Source organism: Macaca thibetana, chromosome 20 (assembly GCF_024542745.1).
Source record: "Macaca thibetana thibetana isolate TM-01 chromosome 20, ASM2454274v1, whole genome shotgun sequence".
In the NCBI taxonomy this organism is placed as follows: domain Eukaryota; kingdom Metazoa; phylum Chordata; class Mammalia; order Primates; family Cercopithecidae; genus Macaca; species Macaca thibetana.
This window is the reverse complement of record NC_065597.1, coordinates 64,780,914-64,797,804: the sequence shown is the minus strand read 5'-3', so window position 1 is coordinate 64,797,804 and position 16,891 is coordinate 64,780,914. Positions and strand designations below refer to the sequence as shown.

Sequence of the window (16,891 nt, the reverse complement as noted above, 5' to 3'; positions counted from 1 at the left end):
TGTTCTCCGGTGATGCCTTTGAACTTCCTGGTGACTGTGCATCAAAGATGATCTCTTTGCTGGTTAAAAGTTAAGCTCTTCCCAGTTAGCGTGTTTAATCCCAGCAACCCAGAGGCTTACCTAATTCAAGTACATTAATGTGATCATCTGCTTGTTACCTGGCTTATCTTTTCCTCAGCGAGAGTTAACCTGTTTTGTTTGTTTGTTTGTTTTTCCCCTTTAGATTATTTGCTGTCAAATAACTATGTAAATTCTATCATCGTTCATAAATTTGACTTTTCTGATGAGGAGATTATGGCCTATTATATATCGTTCCTGAAAACGCTTTCATTAAAACTCAACAACCACACTGTCCATTTCTTTTATAATGAGGTAAGTAATTGCCAGAGGGGCACATGTGGGTGTAAAGCTAAACTAGTTATGGCAGTGCCTTAGATCTGGATGATCTCGTGTCTGTTTACAAAGCTCTTATATGCTTATTAGGATTTTCACGGCAACACTTTTGACTTTGGCATGCTTAAAAAATTTTTTTTATTTAAATAAGTTACCTTTCTATTAAAAACATTTAATTCTTTGTAGAGACAGGGTCTTATTATGTTTCCCAGGTTGGTCTTGAACTCCAGGGCACAAGCGATCCTCCTACCTTGGCCTCCCAAAGTGTTAGGATTACAGGCGTGAGCCACAGCACCTGGCCAGCCTTTCCATTTTTAATGTAAAATTCCGTTTGTTCTGAGAGCTTTATACTTGGCAGAGAGGAGACATGCCCAGATGTTGTCTTGGGGAAGTATTGCCCTGTGGGAAAAAAAGGAACTCCAGTCAGGACTGGCTTTGTCACTTCCCTGCTGTGTCACCTTCAGGAAGTCCCAGTCCCTTTCTGAACCTCAGTTTCCTCATCTGAGAAATGAGGATAAGAATATATATCTTGTAGGGTTATTAGGGGTTGAATTAAATGAGATGATGTCTTCAAAGTGCCTAGTATGTACGTAGCTCCCTACAATCATAGACGTTGCTATTCTTGATAAGATAACGTCCCTGACATTCTTTGGGAGAATTATTAAAATGAACAACTTAAATAAGTTGCTCCTGTCCTGACACCTAAAAGGAGTTTGAACAATAGGGTCAATGTATCTCCCATACTGAAAGGTCCAGGCACTGGCCATGCTGGGGCTGGTTCATCCTGTGCTTCAACCATATCAGCGAGGACCCAGGCTCTCCCATCTTGCTGCTCTGCTGGCTATATGGTTGGCATCCATCCTCAAGTGCAACCCGTCATGGTCACAGGGTGGCTGCCGCTGCCAAAATGCCTGATGAGATCACTTCCCTTCTTGTGTCCCTTTCTAACTTCCAAAGAAAATTTTCCCAGAAGGCTCCCACCAGCCTTCCCGTCATGTTTCCCTGCATCCCACTGAGTACTTCTTAGGTGTCAGGTGCTGGGGTAAGCATGGGACCAGAAATGATCTCATTTAGTCCTGGAAACCATAAAGTAGATGTTATTATCCCCATTTTATAGATGTAGAAACAGAGGTTTAGAAATACTACATTGCACAGGTTAGAAGTGGTAGAACAAGGCCAGGCGCGTTGGTTCACGCCTGTAATCCCAGCACTTTGGGAGGCCGAGGCGGGTGGATCACGAGGTCAGGAGATCGAGACCATCCTGGCTAACACGGTGAAACCCCATCTCTACTAAAAATACAAAATATTAGCCGGGTGTGGTGGCGGGCGCCTGCAGTCCCAGCTACTCGGGAGGCTGAGGCAGGAGAATGGCATGAACCCGGGAGGCGGAGCTTGCAGTGAGCTGAGATCATGCCACTGCACTCCAGTCTGGGCGACAGAGCGAGACTCCATCTCAAAAAAAAAAAAAAAAGAAGTGATAGAACAGGTAATGAACCCAGTTGTGACATTATTTGGACTCTTTTTTTTTTTTTTTTTTTTTTAAATTATAATTTTAAAATAGAGATGAGGTCTTGTCACATTGCCCAGGCTGGTCTGAACCTCCTGACCTCAAGTGATCCTCCCTCCGTGGTCTCCCAAAGTGCTGGGATTCTGGGCATGAGCCACCACTCCCAGCCAATGAATCAGTGATTACTACTACTACCACTACTACTGCTCTTTTTTCTTTTTTTTTCTTTTTTTCTTTTTTTTAGACGGAGTCTCGCTGTGTCTCCCAGGCTGGAGTGCAGTGGCGCGATCTCGGCTCACTGCAAGCTCCGCCCCCTTGGTTCACGCCATTCTCCCGCCTCAGCCTCCCAAGTAGCTGGGACTACAGGCGCCCGCTACCACACCCGGCTAATTTTTTGTATTTTTAGTAGAGACGGGGTTTCACCGTGTTAGCCAGGATAGTCTCGATCTCCTGACCTCGTGATCCACCCGCCTCGGCCTCCCAAAGTGCTGGGATTACAGGCTTGAGCCACCGCGCCCGGCCTTTCTTTTTTTTTCTGAGATAGGGTCTTGTTCTGTTGCCCAACCTGGAGTGCAGTGGCATGATCACAGCTCACTGCAGCCTCCAACTCCTGAGCTCAAGCCAGCCTCCCACTTCAGCCTCCCAAGTAGCTGGTACTATGGGTGTGCACCACCATACGGACTTGGACGTTTTTCTGTTTCTTCTGTGGCTTTGCCTTCCCATCCCTTTCCACATTCCCCATTGGGAATGAACCACTGACTTAACTGTTCACATTGGCAATTTTTTTTTTTTTTTGGCTTTTTCTGAAGTTTCTGATGGAATTCAGAGAGTTGGGGTGAGGCCAGGCCTGGCTTATGGGCTTGTAATTTGTTTTCCTTATTTCTTTTGTTTTAGCACACCAATGACTTTGCCCTGTACACAGAAGCCATCAAGTTTTTCAACCACCCTGAGAGCATGGTTAGAATTGCTGTAAGAACCATAACTTTGAACGTTTATAAAGGTAAGTGTCCTCGTGGGCTTGTGTCTCGGCTGATTTCTGACTTGGCAGCAAGCGCTCCCGTGTGTGTGCGTATGGCTCTCTGATTGTCACGAGGGAGCGCAATGATGATGAGCCGTGGCAGCTTCTCTCATGAAAAACTTGGAGTCCCCTAGCATTTAGCTGGCCGCTCATGGAAATCCTTGCCTTCTCCAGGCATGTGGAAGTCTTGCTCATGCTGCTACATGGAACTAGGATGTCCTGAGAGGCACGTGTGGGATTCAGAGTGACTATGTTTTGACTATGTTTTAGAATTTGAGAAAGCAAAATTGTCTTTTTAATGTGTCATTTAAATTTTTGTGTCTTGGCTTCTGAAATATACTTTAATACAGCTAAGGGGTAATTTGACTTTTAAGTAATATTTAAAAGCATGTCACATTGTGAACAGCAGGGGGCAATGTTGTATTCCCAACAGGCTGCAAAGCCCAGCACTAACAAATTCCTCCTTTCCCTCAAGATGTTCTTAATGCCCAAAACATTGCCCCAGGGAAAAAGCTATTCCCCCACTCTCTGCTGCACTGACACGAAGTCCGCCTGGCCACAGGTTTCCTGAACTGGAATTGCCCTTCCAAGGCAATGCTTGGAAGTTCTCTGCCTAGTGCCTGGGTTATTTTCCCTGGAGTCACCACAGTAGAGATGGGACTATTTTCTCAGGGATGAAAGGGCTTTGACTTTCATGAGTCAAAATGTTATTACTCCCTAATGAGGGTGGGGGCACCTCAGGGACTCACTTCAGCCTGGCACTGGGCTTACATTAAATTTAAGAACCTTTCTAGGAGCCCAGCTGGACCCATCCAGGGTCGCAAACTGAGGGCCTGTGGGCCATATCCAACCATCAGACGTGTTTTAATTGGCTTAGTTTTTGAAAAAATATGTAGTTGCCAGTATTTAAAAATTGAGAGGTCTTCCATGATAATCTGGATTTGCACCTTGAAGATTCAGATTTGGTAGTTGAAGCCCACAGTCCTGCAGGGGTGGGGGGTCAGCTGGCACAGAAGCAGTTGCCCCTTTGGGGTCAAGGCCCATGCTCCCAGGTCACACGCTGGACCTCTGGCCACCAGCCAACCTGGCAGGTTTCTAAGTGTGTGACCCTGGTCCAAGCCACAGTTGGTTCTGCTGCCTCCTGCTCTGTTTTCTGCTGTCCCCTTCTAACCTTATCTCTCTGTGCAGATGCCTCCCGCCCTAGCCTCTCTCCCCCTGAGCAGCTCTCTCACCTTCCCAGGTCCTAATCCTGTTAACTGTTGTCTGTTTTTTGCCTTTCCTTCAATGACGATTCCTGTGTTCCTTATTCCAGTGTCATGTAAGTTATTAACCTCTGGTTTTCCGCTTTCTTAATTTATCCTTATGTATAAATACAGGAACCTTGCTTGAGAATGATGTAATTCTCAGTGTAGTCTAGCTCAATCTGCTACTGATAAGTAGGCTCTCCCATGCACTAATAATGTTTAGCCCAGATAATTTAAGTGTAAAATATCATAAGAACTGCCTTGATGACTATAGTTTTATGAATAAGATAAACATTTTTAAGTATTTCCAGGAAAGACAGACAATTTCAGATTATAGCAGAGGGCTTTTTCATTGTGGTTTTTGGGTTTTGCTTTGTTTTTGTTTTTTTTTTAAATCTTCCCCAAGTTATTTTTGGTAGCTTGACTTTTTTTTCTTCTGTGAATTTTCTCAGTGGATAACCAGGCCATGCTGCACTACATCCGAGATAAAACTGCTGTTCCTTACTTCTCCAATTTGGTCTGGTTCATTGGGAGCCACGTGATCGAACTTGATGACTGCGTGCAGACAGATGAGGAGTAAGTGACACCCCCAGGGCCACTCAGTAGACAGACAGGGTGGTTACGGGAGAATTCTGTTTTCATCAAGAAAAAACAAACACATTAACAGCACTCCCCTACCTCTGTGTAGCCTGTACTTCCGTACTCTAAAAGGTCCTGCTCACCTATTTGTAATAATGAAACGCTGGAAACAACTCAGAGGCCTCCCAGAGCAGGCGGGGTAAATCAATTCACTACAGCCATAGATGGGGCTGCTAGACAGCTGGTGAGAAGGTCACGGGGCTCTGTCAGCTGATGAATGCATTAACATAATGTAGTCTATCTGTACGATAGAATAGTGTTTGGCGATAAAAAGGAATAGAGCGGGCCAGCTGCAGTGGCTCATACCTGTAATCTCAGCACTTTGGGAGGCCGAGACGGGTGGATCACGAAGTCAAGAGATCGAGACCGTCCTGGCCAACACGGTGAAACACCGTCTCTATTAAAAATACAAAAATTAGCTGGGTGTAGTGGCGCACGCCCGTAGTCCCAGCTACTTGGGAGGCTGAGGCAGGAGAATTGCTTGAACCCGGGAGGTAGAGTTTGCAGTGAGTGGAGATCCTGCCACTGCACTCCAGCCTGGCAAAAAAGCAAGACTCAGTCTCAAAAAAAAAAAAAAAAGGAATGAAGTGCTGACACTTGGTATGGCGTAGATGAACCTCAAAAGCATTATTCTTAGTGAAATGCCCAAAATAGGTGAATCTATAGGGGCGGAAAGTAGATTGGTGGCTAGGATGTTGTGTGGGGACTTAGGAAGCAACTGCTAATGAGTATTGGGCTTTTTTTTCTTTTTTGAGACACAGTATTGCTCTGTCACCCAGGCTGGAGAGCAATGGGGTGATCATGGCTCACTGTAGCCTTGACCTCCTAGGTTTAAGCAGTCCTCCTGCCTCAGCCTCCCAGGTAGCTAAGACCACGAGGCCTAGGCCACCAAGCTCAGCTAATTTTCTTGATTTTTAGTAGAGATGGGGTTTCGCCATGTTGCTCAGGCTGATCTTGCATTCCTGGGCCCAAGCAATCCTCCTGTCTTGGCCTCCCAAAGTGCTAGGATTACAGGTGTGAGACACATATCCAGCCAAGTAAGGGGCTGCTTGCTTTTTTTTTTTTTTTGAGTCAGAGTCTTGCTCTGTCACCCAGGCTGGAGTGCAGTGGTGCAGTCTCGGCTCACTGCACCTCCACCTTCTGGTTTCAGGTGATTCTCCTGCCTTAGCCTCTGAAGTAGCTGGGATTACAGGCGTGCGCCACCACACCCGTCTAATTTTTGTATTTTTAGTACAGACGGGGTTTTACCATATCGGCCAGGCTGGTCTTGAACTTCTGACCTCATGATCCGCCCATCTTGGCCTCCCAGAAGTGCTGGGATTACAGGCGTGAGCCACCGTGCCTGGCCGTAAGGGGCTTTTTTCACAGGGGGATAGCAGTGTTCTAAAATCGACTGCGATCATGGTTGGGCAACTCTGTGAATCTACCAAAAACCATGACATTGTCTACTTTAAATAATTGAATGTTATGGCACGTGAATTATACTTCGATAAATCTCTTTTAAAAAAGAGATTAGGATGGTGCTTTTGTCCTCAGAGGGATGATTAGAAGTTCCAGAGCAGGATTTCTTTCCCTTGGCTCTATTTACCTCTTAAACTGGGTACCATTGTTGTGGGGGCTGTCCTGTGCATTGTAGGCTTTTTACGAACATCGCTGACCTCTCTACCTGCTAGATGCCAGTAACACCCCTCCCCAGTCGCACTAACCAAAAATGTCCCCAGACATTGCCAAATGTCCCCTTTAAGGCAAAATCACCCTCACTTGAGAACCACTGCTCCAGGGTGACAGCTTTGCCCAGGCCTGGTGAGAGGTGCACCTAAATGGGGTCAGGATGCTAAAGGGACCCGATGAGAAGTGTCCTGGGGGACGGGAGCTAGGCAGATAGAATATGAGATCTGATATGGGGGAAGAAGCAAGAATGGGTAATGGCAGACCCAGCGGAGCAATTGGGAAAGCCAGAAGCCTTATGGATTTAAACAGTCGTGGATGCAAGACATAATGAGACACTTAACTACAGAAAGAGCAAAGTTGTACAAGCAAGGAAATGAAATCATAGTCCTCTATTTGGCTCCACGGCGAATGTTATGACATCAACCCCAATTACTGATGACTACTTCGGGAAAAGGGGCAGAGAAAACAGAAGAGTTCTGTCATAACAGGAGGTCAATAGATAATACCTAAAATGGCTCAATTGCAAAATAGAAGTCCATGCAGACTTTCTAGAAATATGGGAGGAACTAGCTGTAGAAACAAGTAACTGCCTCTGGACAGTGGGGAGAAGTGGAGGAGGGCTGGGTGTAGTGGCTCACACCTGTAATCCCAGCACTTTGGGAGACTGAGGTGGGCAGATCACTTGAGGCCAGGAATTGGAGACCAGCCTGGCCCCATCTCTACTAAAAATACAAAAATTAGCCAGACATAGTAGTGCACCCCTGTAATCCCAGCTACTAGGGAGGCCAAGGCACGAGAATTGCTCGAACCTAGGAGGCGGAGGTTGCAGTGAGCTGAGATTGCACCACTGTACTCCAGCCTAGGCGACAGAGCAATACACTGTCTCAAAGAGAAAAACAAATAATGGAGGATGGGAGCCTGGGCCAGGAGCTGCTCTTTTTCGTTATCAACTTATCAATGCTATTTGAGTTTTAAACCTAGCTACATGTATTACTTTGATTTTTTTTAAACCAAAGTATTAAAAAGTGAGGTATTTTAAATATACCATTAGAGAAAATGTTCCAAAGTATCTTCTTAAGTGGGAGAAAAGTACAAAACATTGTGCATAAATGTTCTAGGCCTCAGGCGCACGATGGGTTCGTAGACATTCATATACTATTAGGCTTTACAACATATATTTGCTATAAATATTTAGCAAATATCTTTTTTTCTTTTCTTTTTTGAGATGGAGTCTTGCTCTGTCACCGAGGGTGGAGTGCAATAGTGCAGTCTTGGCTCACTGTAACCCACCTCCCAGATTCAAGTGATTCTCTTGCCTCAGCCTCCTGAATAGCTGGGACTACAGGTGCGTGCCACCACACCTGGCTAATTTTTTTTTTCTTGTATTTTTAGTACAGAGGGGGTTTCACCATGTTGGCGAGGTTGGTGTCAAACTCATGACCTAAAGCAATCTGCCTGCCTTGGCCTCCCAAAGTGCTGGGATTACAGGTGTGATCCCAGTCTGTACCCAGCTGAAATATCTTGTTGAAGTATAAGAAATAATTGGCTGAGCATAGTGGCTCACACCTGTAATCCTACCACTTTGGGAGGCCGAGGCAGAAGGATCACTTGAGTCCAGGAGTTTGAGACCAGCCTGGGCAACATGGTGAGACCCCTCTACCCTCTACAAAAAAATTTTAAAAATAGTTGGGCATAGTGGCAAGTGCCTGTAATCTGAGCTACTTTAGAGGCTGAGGTGGGAGGATCCCTTGAACCTTAGGGTTGAGGCTGTAATGAGCTGTGCTCATGCCACAGCACTCCAGCCTGGGTGACAGAACAGGACCCTGTCTCAAAAAATAATAATAAAAGGAATAATTATCCAGAATTATGTAAAAGAAGCAGAATTGATCTTGTTTTTACCTTTTTTTTTTTTTTTCAAGTATATACAGTTAGATGGATAGAAATGTGACATCTGTATTTTAGATGTGACTACTACTAGGAGAGGTAAAAATGTAGAAAAAACAGACATTAGGGTTATAAGTCCCAAAATGTTAATAGTGAATATCTGTTAGTAGTGGGTTTGAGACTTTGAATTCTATTTGCTTTTGTATTTTAATTCGCTGTTGTCAAAAATGACCATCTATCAGTTGGGTAATAATAATACAAACCAAATGGCTAGCTAGGATTTGCTGCATACTGCTTTGGGGGCGGTGAAAGCATCCCCACCAGCTGTTTCTGGAGTGTGAGACTGACTCCACCCAAGAGACATTACCCCTTGACCCCCCACCCCCAGCACGCTGTTGCTAACTGCAGGGAGACGGAGACCTCCAGGGCAGGGGCCTGGGGGAGGGGTGTCGTGTCTTTGCTCTATGTCTGCATGTCTTCAGGGCCACCGGGGTGGCCACGGCTGTGGAGGCCTGCTTTTCTCTTTAGAACTCCTCCGGAGCATTTTAATTACAGTGGATTTATTGCTCCATTAATGCTGCTTATCTGGGGAGCCAGGGGATCTTGCCACAGTGGCTAGTAGCTGTGCTTATGCAGTGGCTTGCTGGAAGAACTTAGCAGCATTTTGCTTTGTTTACCTCATTCTGGGGGACCCCAGCAGTCCCCTGAAATTGATTGCAGTAAACCTGCCCATTTTCCCTTGTGTATCTCCCCAGCGGTGGCCAGGATAAGTGTCTCTTGAGACTAACTCAGATATTGGTTATATGGATGAACACCCAGTGACCTAAGTCTCAGGCCATTGATGTTAGGCTCAAAGGCTCCTAGTGTTGGCCTCCAGGCTGAGGTGGTTATTTCTCATGGCAGGCACCGGAATCGGGGGAAACTGAGTGATCTGGTGGCAGAGCACCTAGACCACCTGCACTATCTGAATGACATCCTGATCATCAACTGTGAGTTCCTCAATGACGTGCTCACGGACCACCTGCTCAACAGGCTCTTCCTGCCCCTCTACGTGTACTCACTGGAGAACCAGGACAAGGTGGGTCCGGCCCCATGGCTCCCGCTGGCTGAAGCCCATCTTCAGAAGTGGGGAAGAACAGTCTCTAGTCCCCTGGAATGGGGCTGAGCATTGCAAACCAGGACTGAGGTGGTTGTGGTGGTTGTTGTTTTTGACAGAGTTTTGCTCTTTTACACAGGCTGGAGTGCAGTGGTGCGATCTCGGCTCACTGCAACGTCCGCCTCCTGAATTCAAGTAGTTCTCCTGCCTTAGCCTCCCGAGTAGCTAGGATTATAGGCGCATACCACCATGCCTGACTAATTTTGTACTTTTTAGAAGAGATGGCATTTCACCATGTTGGTCAAGCTGGTCTCGAACTCCTGACCTCAGGTGATACACCTGCTTGGGCTTAGAATTACAGCCAGGACTGAGGTTTTGAGCCCAAGGGAGATTCCTTTCAAAGCATGCTGGCTTTCCTTTCCTCTCCTCTTATATCCTGAGACAGAGACAGAGTGTGTGAGAGAAGATTATAAAAGTGAATAAGAAAAGATTAGCGACCTCAGGAGGAAACAGGAAACATGTACAAATGTAGGGTTTTGGTTGCTGTGTGTCCTTCCCTGAGGTGTTCTCCTCCCCGGTAACTTTTCCTGGTAGTTGCCAGAACCCACTGATTTGGAGAAGATGCAGACAGCGACAGAACTTGCGCAGCACGGAGGGAAGGCATGGAGCACACTCAGGGAAGGGTCCCAGGGTGGTGACTGTCCACTGTTAGCAGGCCCCAGAGGCCTGTGGGGATGACGGCTGGTAACATGCAGGGCCTCAGTTTCTCTCCCAGTCTCAGAGATTCTGGTTCTGTTGCTCTGGGGTGGGGCCAGGAATCTGCATGTCTCACCTATCCCTCAGGTGATTCTGATTCTGTGCTGCTGGTTCTCATGGCCCCCTCCGTGAGGAATGCCGCTTCTGGAGGGGAGGCCTCTGTGCAGTTCCTATGGAGGTAAAGGGGTCTCAGCAGGAGGCAGGACAGAGCCTCAGGACAGAGCAGGAGGCAGGACAGAGCCTGGAGTTTTCAGGATTCTCACTACAGATGAGTAAATAAAAGAAAATGTATTTTTAGTAGAAACGGGGTTTCACCATGTTGGCCAGGCTGGTCTCGAACTCCTGATCTCAGGTGATAGGCCTGCCTCGGCCTCCCAAAGTGCTGGGATTATAGGCATGAGCCACCGCGCCTGGCCAGGACTGAGGTTTAAGCCTGAGGGAGATTCCTTTCCTTTCAAAGCATGCTGGTTTTCCTTTCCTTTCCTCTTATTTCCTGAGACAGAGACAGAGTGTGTGTGAGAGAAGACTGTAAAAGTGAATTAAGCTGCTTAGCTTTACCAGAGGCGGCTCTAGGAGGCACAGACAAAGTATGAGAATTGGAGTTTTCAGACCTGGGTTCAAATTCTGCCTCTTCCCTTTCCTAACTCTGTGACCTAAAGCAAGTAACCTGAGCCCATTTCTTCAGCTGCAAAATGAGGGCCTAACGATTCTTCTCTCACAGGGTGGGTGTGAAATGGAGCATCTTGAAACTCAGTATAAACGAGGGGCTTTTCCAAGGCCACAGTGCCCTAAACCTCCTCCCCCATGCTTTGAAAATAACTTCCCAAGAACAGGCCTCCAGGAGGCCTCTCCTGCCGGGTCATCCAGTGCCCCAGCTGGTGGAAATGAACGTGCTTGGTAACTTAAGGAGCAAGTTCTCGGGGGTCAGCCTCTCATCTGTGACTAATGATGAAAGGTTTCTCAGGTGGAAAAATAGTGGCCTTACAAACAGTATTGAGTGGGATTTTGCAGAGTGGACTTTTGAGTAGCACCCGGAAAGGACAGCCCTAGGGCCATGGAGGAAGTCAGTGGGGCAGGATGCCCTTGTTCACACAGAAGGCTTTTGGCTTTGTGTATTTTGTGCTGCTCCCTTGTGTGACCTGATCTCTCTCTTTCCTGCCACCCCCCACTAGGGAGGAGAACGGCCGAAAATTAGCCTGCCGGTGTCTCTTTATCTTCTGTCACAGGTATGCTTGATCATTCACCAATGTCCCCACTACATTTGGGGTCCCTTGGTGTGCCACTGCCTTGCAGAAAATCCCCAGGCCTTATCACCCATCTTCTCTGTGTCCCCCATCCTAAAGTAAAATAACAGCAAAACAAAGGGGCTTTCTGTTTTCCAGGCACTAAATAGAGGTAGTGTGTATCTTTTTCATGGCAGGAGATGGAAATCCAAAGATAAATGAAAAATAAACCAAACCTGACTTGTGTCGTTGATTTTTTTACCATGAAGACTGAGGTTTCCAAAACAACTGAGTGCTTGAAATACCCTGGAAATGTGGGCTGCAGCGCTTTTACTCATGCAGCTTTGAATGAAGCCCCACATTGCAGAACCCACAGCGTGCATACACATAGCAACCTTGGTGTAACAAACTTCCTGAAATGAGGCTATTTTTAAAGGGCTTTATCGCGATTCTAGTTCCCAGATTACCTCGTGGAAGGGATCTCGTAGCAGCCTTAGCTCTCAGATTTGTGTCTTGAGCCAATTTGTCTCCCTCCCCTCCTTAAACAAGTGTGTTTCCTTCGAGTAATTATGTAATATTTACAAGAAGGGAAAAACTCCATGGCGACCCAGTTACATAACTTTAAAAATATTTTTATTACAAGCAGTCCAGACTCTCAGGGCATCTCATTAGACTATCAAGTAGTCCAGCATTTACCCAGAACTCTGTTTCCGCTTTTGCAATGGCACAGGTATTTGCTTTGATGAGGAACTGTCCGTCTAACTTGATCCCCAGCTGTTTTGAATTTGGGGCGGGGCTTTTTCTTTTTGGCCCAGGAGGAGATGTTCAGAGGCCACCTCCTCCCCAGCAGGTAGGCCGATCCGGACATGTCCTGACTATCACTCACAGCCCGAAGTCCTATTCTGGGGCTCTGTTTGCTTAGGGCTCTGCGCGGGGCCAACTTTGTCTGAATGCTGCTCTGTACGACGGCGCTGAGCACAAACCCCAGCCTCTCCTGGCAGCTTTTTTCTGCTGCCTCTTTCCAAGTCTGCTGGCATCTCCTGCTTGGGATTCTGGGAGTCCAGCAGGACCCTAGCAAGCCAGTTCTCAGCCCCAGGAATCACATGGAAAGCATCCCCAGGACCCTTCAGCTATTGGAGCATTGCCCGGGCAGGGTCTCCTCCAGAGAGCATGGCCACCAGCCACCCACGGTGGGAACATCAGTGGAGACAGTTACGCCTTTTCTCTGAGACTCCTCCCTCGCCGGTTTGCTTTGTAAAGAACCAGGAGCCCATGCACCCAATTACTTTTTTCAATATCTCACAGAAAGCATAGCTTGTAATTCGGTATTCCTCAAACTTGAGTAATAGATCCCTTTTAAAGATAAACAACCTAGAGCCCTGTTTCCCCCTGCATTTTCATTTAGCTTAATGGAAATATGACCTAAATGTGTGGAAAACCCAAATCGGGTATAAATCCTGTGTCCTTAAAGCCCCTACCTCAATATAAAATCATTGCATACTTGCAAATTATTTTACAAGCATAGCTAGAAAACCATGAAAATTTTCGTGGATGACATTAATTTGGTGTGACAGGTGATGCTGTCCTCCTAGAACTAAACTGCTAACAGAGTGTGGTGTGGGCAGCTGGGCCCGGCTTTTTGAGTCTGGCCTGCACGTGCTTCCATGTACTCTGCAGTTACTCGCCCTCCCTCTTTTTCGGGTTCAGAGCCAGGAAGATGAGCACTGTGCGTGTCCACAGGCAGGAATTGTTTGCTTTGTTCAGGGGATCCTTTGTAGGTGCTCACTGAATGCTTGTGGACTGAAAAGAACAAGGAATAAATGATCAGTTAAGGCCGCATTCGTACAAGGTACGTAACATACCTGAGAATGAATGGCCACAGTGATCGGTGTTTTGTATTGCTGGTAGCGTGATGTGTGGCAGGAATTTGGCCATAAGGTGAGAAGAATCATCATTGGTAACATTTGAGGGCCTGCCAAACCCTGGACATGGGTTAACTCATTGAATCATACTGTGCGGTCTCTGTATTAGAAAAGGTTCCCAGTATTTTAAAAAAAGATTTTTATCGGCCATTTTTTATAGGGAGGTGCCACATGGCCATTCTGCCTGTACCTTTTATCTAATTTGAATTCTATGTATTCGTTGGATTAATATATTCCCCTTGTTCAAACAGTACAAAACATGGCATGGAAAAAGTCCCTCTCTCAGTCTATACCGTGGGCACCCAACCTCACTCCCCAGAGGCAGCCTGTGTTGATTTTTGCTTTCACTTTTTATTTTTTATTTTATTTATTTATTTATTTATTTTTTGAGACGGAGTCTCGCTTTGTCACCCAGGCTGGAGTGCAGTGGCGCGATCTCGGCTCACTGCAAGCTCCGCCTCCCGGGTTTACGCCATTCTCCTGCCTCAGCCTCCCGAGTAGCTGGGACTACAGGCGCCCACAACCGCGCCCGGCTAATTTTTTGTATTTTTAGTAGAGACGGGGTTTCACTGGGTTAGCCAGGATGGTCTCGATCTCCTGACCTCGTGATCCGCCCGCCTCTGCCTCCCAAAGTGCTGGGATTACAGGCTTGAGCCACCGCGCCCGGCCCACTTTTTAAAAAATAATTTTTTTTAAACAACGTTTTTTAAAGTTAAAAAGTTCAAACAGGTAAAAACCGGGTTTCTTTTCTAGTTTTGTTCAGGCTCCTGACTTCTATCTCCAGAGACAATTAGGGTTACAGGGTTCTCGTATGTCCTAACAGAGACATCTGTCAGGGGTTCTCAACTAGGGGTAATTTCGCCCCTCAGGAGGTACCTGGCAATGTCTGGGGAGACGCATTCGGTTGTCATGACTGAGGCTGGGGTGCTACTGGCATCTAGTGGGTAGAGGTCAGGGATGCTGCTAAGCAGCCTGCAGTGTCTGGGACAGCCTCCCTCAACACTCAGTGACAGCCCAAAGTGTCAGCAGTGCCAAGATTGAGAAACCTTGGCCTATGCATGTGTAAATAAGCAAATACAAACATGCACACGCTTTTGTATACAAATGGTAGATAAGCCACACCCTGTGCTACACCCTTTTGCCTTTACATTTTAAAACAAAATAGCAGGCGTGTCTAGGCCAGCTTTGCAAGACAGTTTTGAATACCCTGATTCTTAAAGCTGGTCCTCTGAACATTGGGCAACAGGTGTGGGAGCAGGGCCAGCTTAGCCCAGAGCCAGCCCTCTGGTTTTACATCCTGGCCCGGCTGGGTCTGCCTCTGTCTCGTGTGGTTTTCAGCCCCGGAGTTCGCATACCTACTGACGATGCTGTGGAATCCCCGTGTGCTAAAACCCACCACAGGGTCAGAGCTCCTTCCCGTGATGGAATCTCTGTGTAGCCAATCCTCTGCCAAGTCCTTGATTGGAACAAAACTCTCCGGCTGCCCCTTCTTCTTGTATCACTAAAGTATTGGGACAGTGCCTCCTAGTCTTCTCATAATCAAATTTGACACTAAAATGCCCATGGAAAGGAAGGAGTGTGCTGGTTTGGCTGTTCTTTCCCGCATTGCTCCACTTCAGCCGGATTTGGCTTCACCCAGCCATGAGGGATAGTCTCGCATTAATGCACTTCCTTCCGAGGAAGAGCAGCCAGCCAAATAGGCAACAGTCTGAAGGAGAGGCTGACCTTACGAGAGTAGAACTCAGTCCTTCCTGTGCCTCATTCTTCAGATTTTACATCGTAGGAATTGCTGCTTAATACAGGACTTAGGTGGCCCAGCCTGGTCGCTTCTGATCCCGGAAGCAAGAGGTTGAAAGTACCGCACACTTTCATGCAAATCCCGTTTCTTTTTTCCATCAGGTCTTCTTAATTATACATCATGCACCGCTGGTGAACTCGTTAGCTGAAGTCATTCTGAATGGTGATCTGTCTGAGATGTACGCTAAGACTGAACAGGATGTTCAGAGAAGTTCTGTAAGTTATTAGCTTTGGGATTGTTTGACCTTAATAAGAAACCATTGCTCATTTTGCTAATTCATGTGTTTCTTTAAAATCAGAAACTAACGTTCTGAGTATATAGCAGTGATGATGCATAAGCTGCTCCAGGATTCAGTGAACCTAATCAGAGTCTTGATTGCATACCCCAGAGAAGCTAGGGTCAGGTACCACCTGGATTTGATTGATTGTGTGTTCTTAAACATGGAATTGTACCAGTCTGGGCCTTAGGTTGCATATCTGTGAGACACTGTTATCGGGACACAGAAAATGCCTTATCAGAGGAACTAATGTCTACAGAAGCTGGGCGATGAACATCCATGAATGACTCAGGCCCCAGGTGAAGGCAGTAGAGAGTGGTGAGGGGTGTGGCAAATTGGAGAGTATATGCCACCTTGGCGAGCAGCTCCTGTTCCACCCCAGGCTGCTGCTGTTCTGCAGAAATATGGATGTGGGATTACTAGGTTTTTTTTCATGTTTCTAAAGAAGCAGGAAATCTGCATTGTTATGTGTAATCTCTGGTTTTAAATGATCATCCAGCTTTGGACTAAGTAGCATGTTTGTGGTCTGCAGGAGTCTTGGAGTTCCATTTGGTACACTACTGAGGGAAAACACCTGATGGCCAGTGTTGTGACTTCTTTTGAAGCTTTCCCATCTTGTCCTTTGTATATCTCTGCTGTCATCCCTCACATCCTGCTCACATGTCCTGAGCTCCAGCTGCCTTATTTCTGGTCTGACTTGCTTTTCCCCCAGCATGTCCAACATTTGTGCCTTTGAACCTGTGCCTCTACCATACCCATAGCCTGGTTCCTGATGCACCTGGTTCCCTCTTTTCAAAGGTCTTACCCACTCTAAGCTCCTTATGGCAGGGATCTCACCTGTCACTGAATCAGCTGCAGCCTAGGCTGCACAAATGCTCATCTCACTTATGCTGAGCCCAGGCTGCAGCTGATTCAGTGACAGGTGAGATCCTTGCCATAAGGAGCTTAGAGTGGGTAAGTGAGATGAGCACGGTATGTTTTATACAAGGGCTGTTTCATACAGGTTTCCTCTCTGCAGCCAGGTGCTCAGGCAATGGCCAGGCTGGTAAAAGGGCCGGCTCGCCCTGGGGTAATAGATTTGCTGCCCCACCTGCATGAATGGGTGAAATGTGACCCTGTGGATGAAAGGCCAGCACTACATGGAGTACAATTACAAGAGGCCCCTTCCCTTTCGCTGTTTTTGGTGTATGATGGTCTGGCCAGGTCATTTTGTTATTCAGGGGAGCATTAGCGCCTCTGAAAAGCTTCCCAGAACCTCTGTCCTTGTTAGTGGTGGTGGCATTAGTTCAGCTGAATTGAATGGGGCCTTTTCATGGCCCCTGTCTGGCCTATCCCTTTCATAATTCATTCAGCAGTGTTGATGAAGCTCTTTCTTTGGGCCAAGTGTCATGCTAGTTCTGGGGATACACAATGTCATAAATAGTCTGTGCCACATTCGAGCTTTACAGTACAGTAGAGAGATG

The 16,891-nt window shown here is 46.8% G+C and overlaps 1 protein-coding gene across 6 annotated transcripts in view; it reads left to right on the top strand.

Annotated features, from left to right (window-relative positions):
- The window catches only part of CLEC16A (C-type lectin domain containing 16A), a 238,587-nt gene that overhangs the window by 24,047 nt on the left and 197,649 nt on the right, over window positions 1-16,891 (top strand). For 3 of the 6 annotated variants that reach the window (XR_007722128.1, XM_050774232.1, XM_050774234.1), the window contains exons 4-9: window positions 224-372; window positions 2,795-2,906; window positions 4,615-4,738; window positions 9,260-9,434; window positions 11,381-11,434; window positions 15,253-15,366. Coding sequence is in view for 5 of the 6 variants with exons in the window: in XM_050774232.1 (XP_050630189.1) it covers window positions 224-372; window positions 2,795-2,906; window positions 4,615-4,738; window positions 9,260-9,434; window positions 11,381-11,434; window positions 15,253-15,366 (728 nt within the window). In the remaining variant the exon portion in view is untranslated. The remainder of the gene's footprint in view (window positions 1-223; window positions 373-2,794; window positions 2,907-4,614; window positions 4,739-9,259; window positions 9,435-11,380; window positions 11,435-15,252; window positions 15,367-16,891) is intronic. The other 3 variants (XM_050774235.1, XM_050774233.1, XM_050774236.1) reach the window with 1 other exon arrangement.